The sequence below is a fragment of the Ctenopharyngodon idella genome, chromosome 8, assembly GCF_019924925.1.
Source record: "Ctenopharyngodon idella isolate HZGC_01 chromosome 8, HZGC01, whole genome shotgun sequence".
Taxonomy (NCBI): Eukaryota; Metazoa; Chordata; class Actinopteri; order Cypriniformes; family Xenocyprididae; genus Ctenopharyngodon; species Ctenopharyngodon idella.
The window spans coordinates 10,320,260-10,333,071 of record NC_067227.1 but is presented as its reverse complement, the minus strand read 5'-3'; the positions used below and the strand labels follow the sequence as shown (position 1 = coordinate 10,333,071).

General features: G+C 35.8%; 1 protein-coding gene across 1 annotated transcript; it reads right to left on the bottom strand.

The window, feature by feature from the left end:
* Positions 1–778: 778 nt before the first annotated feature.
* Positions 779–5,552, bottom strand: ubiad1 (UbiA prenyltransferase domain containing 1). The gene is given in 3 exon segments (XM_051902484.1): positions 779–1,930; positions 4,975–5,341; positions 5,343–5,552. Coding segments are annotated over 3 exon segments (1,020 nt in total). The 5' UTR covers positions 5,508–5,552; the 3' UTR covers positions 779–1,442.
* Positions 5,553–12,812: the final 7,260 nt, after the last annotated feature.

Here is a 12,812-nt window from a genome sequence, read left to right as displayed (position 1 = left end):
GATCAGCAAAGGTAAACAGAAGCTCCTAGTGATGATATATGTGACACTGAAGCTTCAAAGCAGTCAGTCGGTAGTTGCGTAGACTGTCAATGGAGGGACGGAAATCTCTCAGATTTTATTAAAATATCCTCATTTGTGTTCTGAAGATGAACGAAGGTCTTACGGGTGTGGAACGACATGAGGGTGAGTAAATAATGACAGAATTTTCATTTTTGGCTGAACTAACCCTTTAATACCCCTTTAATTCAGGATATGCAGCCTGCAGTTTCAGTTTCATCTAACTGCATAGTGATTTATTTATTAGTATTATGTAACTGGGAGATATGTGCATAAAAAGCATGGGCATGTCTTTGCTTCTTAGGATGGACAAAATAAGAGAAAAACCAAGCAATATATTAAAAGGAAGCCTTCTATAAGTAGTATTACATACAGTATGAATACAAATAATTAACACATTTAAAAAGAGATCACATTTATAAGCTTCCATGCTTTCAGAATTACTTTATAAACATGTATTGTCTACAAATACTTGGTCACATGCTGCTAATAAACCAAGTGCATGGTTTGCAATTCAAAAGTTCTGTATCAATACATGTGTATAATCAGAAATCATGTATTCTTTCTACAGCAGCAAAAGATGGCGCTCACCTTCACATTCAACACCAACCTTTTAACGTGTACATTTAAAAAAAGCATGAAAAGCTGAGCTAAACTTTCCAGTGTTTTACTTGTTCCCTTACATCCTCACTGTGTCCTGGTGAAATGAAGCAAAACATACTTGGTTTGGTACATCCTTTATTTGGGAAAAAAAAAAAAAAAAAAGTGGCATTGAAATGTCTAACGCTGTCTATGACATAAGATCCAGCTGAGAAGCACTACACCTTTCTTGTAGATTCAGGAGTTTGGTTTATTTGGCAAAAACCCTGCAAGTCAATGGCACTAAACCTAAAAAACTAAAGATTCCCTCATTAAAACACTCACCAACTGACCACCATGTTTTTAGGCAAATCTGAGCAGACATGGACACAGAACTGAAGAGCTGCTACTTGAGAATTGACAAGGAAGATGATATCGTGGTTTTATAAAATGAAAACAATCAAAAACATTAAAAAACGATTTTATAGTCATGTCTAGAAAAACATGAAATAATGAGAAAAGTCCTAAATATATCAGAAACATTTAATTTACTAGTAAACGCATATATATATATATATAATGTGTGTGTATGTATGTGCTTCTTCATTTACAGACTGGTCTCTTTTTACAATACTGATGTACCGGACAGTCTATGAACCTTTAGCGCTGCACGAGAGCACTCGCCCACTCCGAAAACATAAATAAACCACAATAAATTAAAGTCTTTGAATTTTAGATTAACATTACTATAAATACAAAAGTATCTAGAGTTGTTTAAAACGAATAGGACAAAAGTTCTAGTTCTTTCACAATAACGGCAAGCTACCCTGCGGTGCCAAAATAATCCCAAAAACGTAGAAGAGTCCCATGAGCAAATTGAGCTTGGCAGTCTTTTGTGGGATCTTGGCGTAACACTGCCGACGGAACTGCCTCTCGAGAGGAAAGGCCATGGGCAGCGTCAGCAGCGGCAGAGCCATGCTAATGGTGTAGCGCGTGGCTAAGATGCAGAACAGCAGATAGGGGACGAAGAGCAGCAAGTTGTAGATGACGTAGGACAGCGTGGGCCCCACCAGGATGGCCAGGGTGACGATGCCCGCCTGCTTGTCCGAGTCCATGTCTCGGGTGTTGTTGCTGTGCAGGATGGCTTCGGTGTTGAGCGCCAGCGGCACGGCGTACACCAGCGGCAGCACCGACAGGTAGCCCACCTGCACAGCGTGAGCGAACATCACCGCCAGAGGACCGAAGGTGATGAGGATGACCACGTCGCCCAGAGCAACGTACTTCAGTCCGATGCCTAGGGTTAAAACGGTAAACATGTAAGAAAACCACATCAGGGGCCGTTCACACAGAACCTGTTATTAGTGGTTAAAAAACAAGCAGGTCAGACTCATTTTTTCCACTAAGCTTATTAAATGTATGCACAGTGATGGGTAGATTACTAACAAAATGTAGTCCATTACTAAATACAAATTACATGATAAAAAATTTAATCTATCAGATTACACATTTTAGGTAATGTAATCTGACTTTTAGATTACTTTTGACCAAACTCTTACATTTTGAGGTAATCATTCCTCTTAGTCACACAGCCTGTTTTATTAAGTTTGGTGCTATAAATACTATTAAAGTGTGAAATTTTAATGAGCTCCGACGAACCGTAGGTGCAACCGGAGGTGATTATCCCTCCATAGTCGGATTACGAGTATTTTAAAATGTAATTTAATCTAATTACAAGTTTTTAATTTTTTTGAATCTGATTACTTAATCTAGATTACATATAAGTTCCTACCAAGCACTGTGTTTATGCATCATCGGCTGATTTTTTCCGTTAAAACTTTTTACGTGATTTGGTCGTTCATTTACATGACAACGGTGATTTGGGGGCCTGAAAACGTAAAATTTTGATACCGGGTTTCAAAGGGCAAGTTTTTGAAAAAGATACCATTATCGTCTACGTGTAACATCATGCAAAACGGTGACGTCATGCGTATTGTGTGTTCAGTCTATAGGCTCGTAGTGTTCGTTACAAAGTGTCATCGCCATCTACTGGCCTGGCAGCAGAATACAGCGTTCTTAGTCGTTTTAGTGGATCTGTGTGAACGGGGATCATTTTGAAAAAGTTGTACACAAACATAAAAGAAACACTTTTCAGTTTTTAGTACATCGTTGTCATGTAAACTGGGCTGTTACCAATCAAATAAAAACAGTATTAAAATAAAAAACTGGCACATTTAGATGTATTTACACAATGTGGAGGTGGCATGAATGTATTTACACTGTAATTACATAAAACTATGACATTAAGGTCAAAACTGTATATAGAGTATTGCAATATGAAATTAAAACTGAAAGTTAAAACTGCCAGTAGGTGGCGGCAAGTCACAGTCTTAAGCCCAAAGTATACTATACGTTTTTTGTTTTGTTTTTTTTACAGTCGAATGCATAGCCTTTCAAAGTATACTCCATTTGTTAGCGTGTGTGAACACACGTGTGCTCTAGAAAGTTTCATCTTTGTCCAGTGTCTGCGCTATTTTTCTTCAGAAGTTATGAGCGATAAAATGTCTTTGTACTCTTTTTAAACTAAAGTTGCGTCTCTCTCATAATCCCCTCACACAAGCGCTTGTCAACGTGGGCATCTGTTGTAGTTGCAGTCTCCAACATTTTGTTGTTGTTGTTCCGTGTCTTTAGTTTCATTTTGTACTGTGAAACAACAGGCCGGGCCAGTGCTGCCACCTTGTGGAACAACTGACTAGTGCAAAAGAAATCCAAAGTATGCACAGTTGCAAAAACCGGGCGGCGCACGTACAGTACACACAAAATATTCTGGTGACAAAATTTGCGTCACACACTGTACATGGACCCTCGAATATACATAAAAACCGAAGTATACTTTGTAGGGCTGGGACAATACATCGATTCTCAATTCACGATACACTGAATCTGGATCGATCCTGATATTTTCTCTGTCGAATCGATTCTGAGCTTAGTTTTAACAGCAGATGGCGCTCTAGGATAGTTTTTAACCATACACTTAAATGCACATGAAGAAGAGTGCTGGAGAGTGATTGTGTCATGTAAGTGGTTAAATATACCTGCACCTCAGCTCAGAATGCTTTTATGATGCCAGATTAATGTAAACAGTCCACTGCAAACACCCTTGTAATTCGCTTCAACCTTTTCGAACTCTTTGAATTATTTTAGGTTTCAGTGGTGTGTGTAAAGGAACTGGAAGCAAGCGGAGTATGAGTGTTTCTAAAGCACATAGTGCCATCTGCTGTTAAAAACTGAGCTCTGAATCGATTCGAGAGAGAATCGTGATACATCGGAAAATATAAGAATTGGTCCAGATTCTTTGTATCATGAATCGAGAATCGATGTATTGTCCCAGGCCTAATACTTTGGGCTTCAATGTGAGTCACTGAATCATTCAATATGTCACGGACTCCTTTCTCCTTTTAAAAAATAATGGTACATTTCTCAGTATGAGAAGTTGTAATATTACTAGTAATAAAAAAAAGGTAGTTTTCAATGATTACCATCACAGTTTAACTGTATTTTGGATCTGATATGTGAATGATCTCTTACCGGTAAAAAGACGCAACGCCATTGCTTTTGTGAACAGCGCATTTGTGCATTTAAGTCAATCTGCTAATTTTATAGTAATTCACCTTGTTTAATGTGTGTTGAATAATGTATAGTCCTGACAACATTGTTATTAACTAACATTTAGATTTGTAAAATTTGTGAATCAGTAGAAGATAGAATCGTGATCCAGATGTGAATCGATTTCTTCCCGCACCCCTAATATCCACCATGCTCCTTAATTTTATAATCGCTAACAAAATCAATGAGCTTGTTTACATACACACCGACACACTGATAACTCACAAAAACCCAGTTTCCATGCAAACCAATAACCCGACAATGCAAGTAAAACACATTTACAAGACTTACTAATAAGTCAGATTATTCTCCGGTAGTGACATCATTCAAAACCTCATCATTGGTGCATCGGACTGCATTTGTTATGCGAGCTGTGATGTTAAATAAATAAGTGATATTTTGACTGAACCACTTACGAGATTAAAACACATTTTTATCAATCGTGTTTAGATGTGCTTCAATTCGCCGACAGAACGCAAGTTAATGTGTTTACATGTGGGAGAAATCCAGCTGTGTCGATCAGCTTATGCTTAAGCTGTTTATGAGTGAAACGGGTTAACATGTTTACACCAACACACACACCGTCAGCATGATCAGGTTAAGAACGTGCCTGTAAACGTGCTCACTGTAAGGCCCAGACATAACATAAGCACAAAAAACAAGCAGAATATTCACCTCCAGTGTATAAAAAAGAGCTGGACAGTCCTCCGAAGTAAATGAGAGCTAAGTGCTCTAGTTTCAGGGTGGACAGGAAGTAGAGCAGCGTGGCACAGAGACATCCTGCCGAGTACAACACCGCCCCAAACATCACCACGTCCTGCGGCTTCAGGATCTGATCCACCAGAGTCCTGTCGTCGCTCTTCTTGTGATCGATTCCCTTGGAGAAATCATAGTAGGTGTTCACCAGGTTCCCTGCACCATGAACCACCAGAACCGCCACGGCACAGACCAGGAGAACCAGGAGGTCCACCGACCCCTCCAGTTTGTAGGCCAGAGCGCTGCCCAGAGCCACAGGTGTGAGCGAGGCGCTGAAACTCCACGGTCCTCAGGGCCAACACGTACGCCGCGCACTTGCCCCGCATGTCCAACGCCATCCCGGCCACGCGGGAAGGATGGCCGCTGCGGTCACGCTCGACTCCCGATGACCTCGTTCCATTCAGTCCGTTAGATCCCGCGAGCACGCAGGTCTCTCCGCGGCTCTGCTTCATAGTCGGCTCAATCTAGCAGCGCTTCAGAGAGATCAGAGGACGCAGCTGTCGAAACACAAAAAACACTCAAATCATTAGAATGTCAAAGTATGATTTCACACCAACAGCTGTTGATAAACTCTAGAGCGCATTAGAGCCCGCCCACTTTTCCAGAGGCACTGCCTTCAGAAGTATTTAAAAAAAAGTTTTTGTTAAAGTGTTAAAAGTGATATTTGTTTTTAATGACCCTACAAGTTCGATTAAACCCAGGGATTGTACAGTGTAAAAATAGGGCCCTATGAACTGTTTTATTTTTTCCATTTGAATTTTTTGGACTGTTTTAATGGTTAAATTAAATTTTACTAATAAAAAAGCATGTCTAATTAATTGAAATCATGAAACTTAAACTTTTAATAAATTGTTGTTAAATTGTATAACAAAAATAACATTTTTTAGGAACCTATGGAATACGTTTTATTTATTTTTTTCTCAAATTCCGTTTTATTTTTACCAAATTCTGTTTTAGGCTTTCAGGACTCCATTTTAATGGTTTAATTAAATTGTAATAATCAAAAACCATGTCTAATTTAATTGAATTCATAAAAACAACATTTCTGTGAAATGTTTTGTTTGTTCAGAAATTCTATGTTGCGCATTTTAATTTTTCTGGCAATCAAATGAAGGCATAAAATATAAACTTAATTTTAATTATATGACATTAATCAAACTTTTTTCAAACAAATGCTGCACAACAGAGCTTTACTGTTAAAATTAAAACATGGAAGAAAAATTGTGATTATTCCTTAAAAAAAAAAATAAAGTAGGGCTGTCAATATATAATTTTTTTGTTTAATCGCAATTAATCGCACACTTATCATGAAATTAGGCATACACCATTTATCTTGTTTAACATGTCCATTTTGCCATTGCCTATATCCAGCAAAGTAAACCATCAGATTGAAGTGTGATTTTCACAAAACTATTTTTCAGGTAAATTTAGATGTCTTTCCAAAAAGGACGCCAAATAACCAAATTATATGATTTCATATAAATTCATACATTTATGTACACCAAAGCACCCATAATATATATATATATATATATATATATATATATATATATTTTTTTTTTTTTTTTAATTCACAGCAAAAAAACGTTTGAGAATTCACAGTGTATAGTATGTGCAACAGCAAAGAGCTTGTTTACATTTTAAAGTTGTGATACTGAACAGGACCACATGGAGATGCCAAAAAAAACAAAACAAATGAAACAAATGGTGCTTTTCAGGTTTTTTATGTAGTCTTAAACAGGAGATTTACAGAAATTGTAATCTAATGTATAACTATATAACTATAGATTCAACTTTATTAAAGTTAATCAGTCAAGAGCAGTTACAGATGCATAAATAATGTTTTGAAATGTTGAAAATATAAAACATTAAATACTGTTATTTGAAATTATTTATAAAATGAAAAGATACTGTAAACGAGAAATTAAAGTCGCCAGAAGGTGGCAGTAAGTCCCTGTTAATGAGCGAGTCATTGAGATTCAACCGATTCATTCATTCAAACGGCTGATTCATTCAGGAAGTGTTGCTCAGAGATGCAAAACAATGCTGTGTGGACTTTGGAACTTTTTTTTTTTTTTTTTTTGGCGAAATAGAGCGAAACAGGCGATTTGGTGTCCAAGATATAAGTCAATTAATATAGACTGCTTGTTTATTAAACTGTACGTTGTATAAAATCAATATCACATTTGTAATCATGCTGATATTTTGAGAAACATGGTGCTCTTCATGTAAAATTGGTTACATATATTAAATTACATACATATAAAAGACATACAGGGGCATTTTTGCCACTTATCTTGAATTCTAGGGCCATTCTAAATACGCAGTGAAATCATGCACTCTAAATATGCTCGCACACTAGTCTAACCTACTAGACCACGTCACGTAGTGCATGCGTGCACTCAATGTGTGTGTTTTTGTAAAGTAGGGGACATACTAGATTATGTCAGATTGTTAAATCAACCATTACAATATCATACATAGACGATATATAAGGCACACCCCTACAACAGTGGCCCGATCAAATTTGACAAATTCCGTGACATTCCGCAGTAAATTCCATTTTTATGACTGGACTCTACGATTCTGTCCGTGGAAATCTATAAAATTAAATTCCAGGACTTTCAAGTCCTTTTTGGGGCTTTTCAAGGGCTACAATCAGAGATCTCACTCATCAAACTATATCTTTATCATCTTTCACATTTTAAAAAAGGTGAAAAGCTGCATGAAATACTTAAATATATGAGCAATATCACGCTCATAGCCATGTGAAATGGCATATCTATATCAGACGGGCTGCAGCATTTCAATTTTGCGTAAAAAGACTGTGTTTGTGTTTTTCTGAAAAAAACAAAACAAAATAAAATTAAGCACTCATTTTATATACACTATCTTTCAATAATTCAAGCACTTTTCAAGAACCTCTTCATAAATATGGCTGTTTTCAAGACTTAATACTTCAAGCACCTTGTATGAACCCATCAAAATATGAGGAAAATATTTATATTTTTTTTTATTATTTTGAATATGAGGGAAGAACAAAGCACTAAACTTGGTTAATATGTTTATATGACAAAATTATTTGGCAAAAAAAGGCAAACTACAGCTACAGGTTTTTTTACTATGCAAAAAAAACATGCATATAAAAACAACAAAAAACTGACAGGAAAATTGACTACAGCATAATCAGTTATTAATATTTGCATGCATTCATAATTTCTTTGTTTGACAGCCACAATCTGGCATGTTTCATGATCCACTCTGTCATTCATAGTACTTCATAGAAGTGGGCGGAGATGAAAAGCTGGCTGTGACTCTGATTTTCTGTGCAGCATCATGGGTAATGTAGTTTTTCCTCCACAAATTCAACCATTAAAATATGTTGAAATGACGGCTATCAAATATCATTGATTAACAAGCTCGTAGATCACAGTTAAGCTGTCTTTAAAGGTGTGTTTAAAAGTTATTGTTAAAAATCAATTTCTCTATGGAGAAAATGATTGAGTTTTTACTTCCGGAACAGACTGCTCTCTGAATGAGTTTGGTGCTCCAGTTTGAATCAGCTGCAAAAAAAAAAAAAAAAACCCATCCACAATAGTGTTTCAATGATTTTCCAAAAAATGATAATTATTAAAATAAAGAAAATTAGATTACAGCAGTCAGAAGAAGGAAGACAAATATACCATCAGCCGATCTATTAGAAACACTACATTTTGTGTTCCATTACCCTGGCATTGAGGGACAAAAAACTATGTGTTATAAATGTACATTACATTTAAAAAAGATTAATATGATTTACGATATTAATTACTGTGGAAATGTTTGAGAAACGGGTCCATCCGACAAACATTTTTCATTATGCCCTTCAAAAACACAAGGACTAACAAAAACGTGCATGTTTTTAGCACATGAACTATGGTAATAGACTGCATCTTCATTCTTAACACTGTTAGTTATACAATGTCTTTCTGGACAGTAATGACATATTTTGGGTAGAAAATATATGTAAATATTCTGCAGATAAAATTATACACGTTTATAATATTCAAACATGACTGTATATATTATTATTATTATTATTAGTTAGGAAAGGGAACATCATATTTAGGGGTCCGTGGCATCAAAAAGATGAATAACCTCCCGTTATAAAGTACTGGAACAGAGCATTAACTAAAGAGCCAGTGCAGGTATCCGCTCACCTGTTGATCTGCTCATTAACACACACACACACACACACACACACACACACACATTCACCGTGTAAAATACAATAAGTTCATCATATGTTTCATCACTGATGATGATGGTGAGGCAGCTAAAGGCTAATGCTAGTTAAGAGAGATTATCAGAGATTATCAAAGAGTCTGTCAGGCTCGTACCTGCTTCACACACACTTCAGCAGAGTCACTCCGCGAGCCGCTCACGCATCGTGCCGAGGCTTCATGGATCAATCCCCGCAGGGTCCGAACAGCAGCGCGGCAGTCGAGAGCAGATTTAAACGACATTAGCAACATTAACTGACTCACATCGCCATTTCCGTCCAACGCCTCACAGTACAGCCGCGTGTACAGCACGGACAGAAACAAGGCGCAGTTTCTTGGTTCCGGTTCCGGTTCCGCCCCACTCATTACTCACAGAAGGAGGTATTCAAATTGGTTCAACAGTGTGAAATGTAAAAATAAATAAGTAATAAAAAATTAATAATGAAATAAATATATTAAAAATAAATTAATTTATTAATAATTATATAAATAGGAAATAAAAAAATAATAAAAAAATTAGTAAATAAATAATAAAACTGAGTAAACTATAACAATTGCATTTAAATAAATAAAAAAATAATACATTTAATAGTACAGTACCATAGAGAGCAGAAAAAAAACTTAATGTAACTTAACAGACATAGAGTGGTCTAGGGTAAAATATGGATTACATACTCAAAACATAGTATAGACAAATGTAAGAAGGGAATTTAATACACCTTGACGCCTGAGCAGGACAGAATGAGAGCTAATCGGACCTCTCTAAGGAGAATATATAGTGCTATAATGAGATCTACTGTCGTTTATAACATTGTAGTTCAGAATAACAGAAAAAAGGTTGAAAGTGTAAAGTATATTTGCTGTGGTGCATTAATATCGTCAAAAACAGAGGCACTATACTGAAAAAAAAAAATTCTCTTTTTTCCTAAATATCTAAAAAAAAAAATTAAATCAATGTACATTTACTCGAGAAGCACAATGACTTAAAATTTAATGTCATGTTTTCTGAAAAAAAATGCATCAAAATTAGGCGAGTTTTTGTTTAAAACAAGAATAAATATCTGCCAATAGGGACAGAAAAATAAACTTGTTCGCCTTTTGAATTAAGTTATGAGAGATATTTGTTCTTGTTTTAAACAAACTCATTTTGATAAACATTTCAGAAATATCTGAAGTCCTTTTGCTTCTCCGGTAAATGTATCTTGGTTTAAGAATATTTAGTTAGATATTTGAGTATTATTATTGTCTTCAAATATATACTGATGGCTCAAAGGATCCATAAAGCGGGCTGAAGCAGTCATTCTTCAGCTGGACTTTAAAATAGACTAAAATAACTTTTAATCACTTGTTTATTCATCAGAATTGACTGCAATTCAGTCGACCCTTCAGTGGGTGGAAGAGGTCTGAAATGTGGTTATTTGCTCTGATGAGATAATGCAGTCATTTCTTGCCTTCATATAGGACACGCAGCTTTGATTCATTTTTATTGGTAAACACAATGCAGTATTGCAAATGTGTCAGGCCATGCAAACGCGGACGGCCATGAGGATGACCAGAGCAGTGGGTTCAAGCCCAGCAGTGAAAGTGTTCATTCACTCACCGTCCACAGAAAGCTTATAGGATTTGAGCCTGTGAGACAGAACTGTGTGTTATACAGTCATGTGATATGAGAATATTAAAGGTTCTGATGCTAGCTGAAAACAGCCACGACTATGACGAGGTAAACTGGGAAACACCAATACCAGTTTGTCAATTCAGCACCATAGTAACTTCACTTGCAGTCATTAACACTGTACAGATATGGTGTTTTGGCAGAAACGTATTTATTATAAATGTTACTATTATTACATATATTAAACATTGGGGAATATGAATCACTTTTATAGAGGTTGTTTTTGTAGTTTCTACATGAGTATTTTTTTATTACATTTGTTTATTATTAATTTTTATTTTAAACCATATAACCATGCTAAGCATGGTTTAACTTCTGACCACCATCTTACTAATACTAGTCTGCAGTTAAACTCTGGATTCTATGCAAGAACTACAGTACATTTTATTAGGGCGACTACAGAGGATAATTTAACAAAAAATAGTTTCAAAGCATTTAATAGCTTTAAACCAGTTGTAATTATTAAAGGGTTAGTTCACCCAAAAAATGAAAATAATGTCATTTATTACTCACCCTCATGTCGTTCCACACCCGTAAGACCTTCTTTCATCTTTAGAACACAAATTAAGATATTTTTGTTGAAATCCGATGGCTCCGTGAGGCCTGCATTCAAAACAATGACATTTCCTCTCTCAAGATCCATTAATGTACTAAAAACATATTTAAATCAGTTCATGTGAGTACAGTAGTTCTACCTTAATATTATAAAGCGATGAGAATATTTTTGTGCGCCAAAAAAACAAAATAATGACTTTTCAACAATATAGTGATGGGCCGAATTTGTGTTCGAATCAGTGACTCGAAGCACCAAAGTCACGTGATTTCAGCAGTTTAGTCGTTTGATAGGAGATCCGAATCACTGATTCGATTCGTAAAGCTCCAAAGCAGTGTTTTGAAATCGGCCCATCAGGATATTGTTGAAAAGTCGTTATTTTGTTTTTTTGGTGCACAAAAAGTATTCTCGTCGCTTTATAATATTAAGATAGAAACACTGAACTCACATGAACTGTTTTAATATGTTTTTAGTACATTAATGGATCTTGAGAGAGGAAATGTCATTGTTTTGAATGCAGGCCTCACAGAGCCATCGGATTTCAACAAAAATATCTTAATTTGTGTTCTGAAGATGAATGAAGATCTTACCGGTGTGGAACGACATGAGGGGGAGTAATTAATGACATTATTTTTGGGTGAACAAACCCTTTAATTATTTAACACACCCGCCCCAGACCTGCGTAGATCATCTTACATTTCACAGTTGATTGACGAACATGAAGCAGGGAATGCAGTTAGTTCAAGACATTGAGGCAAAAATGCCCCTGTGTGAGTCAATGTCTCATATTTTCCAATGATTCAATGGCCCATTCATAAGAGGAGCCATTTACTTCATTCCTGAATGAATCAGCTGTTTGAACGAATCAAATGAATGAATGACTCAAGGTCTTACTCATTAAGACATTTACCACCACCTACTGACAGTTTTAGTTTCTTATTTAGAGTATCATTTCATTAAAAAATAATTTCATATTTCCATATTAATAAAAACCCATTAAGGTATAGTTTACTCAAAAATAAAAACTCTGTCATCATTTACTCACCCTCATGGCCACTGAAGCCTAAACGTTTGTGTAATAAATTCTATGTTGAATCAAATAAAGCTACTTTTTGTAATTTCTATTTAATGCTTTTCTCATTTAACACAATAATGACTTTAAATGCTCTTTTGGGGGTAATTTCTCAACCAAATTTGATGTGCGATTAATTTGCAGTTAATTAGATTAATTTAAACGCTTGACAGCCCTAGTGTAAACAAACTGCATGTA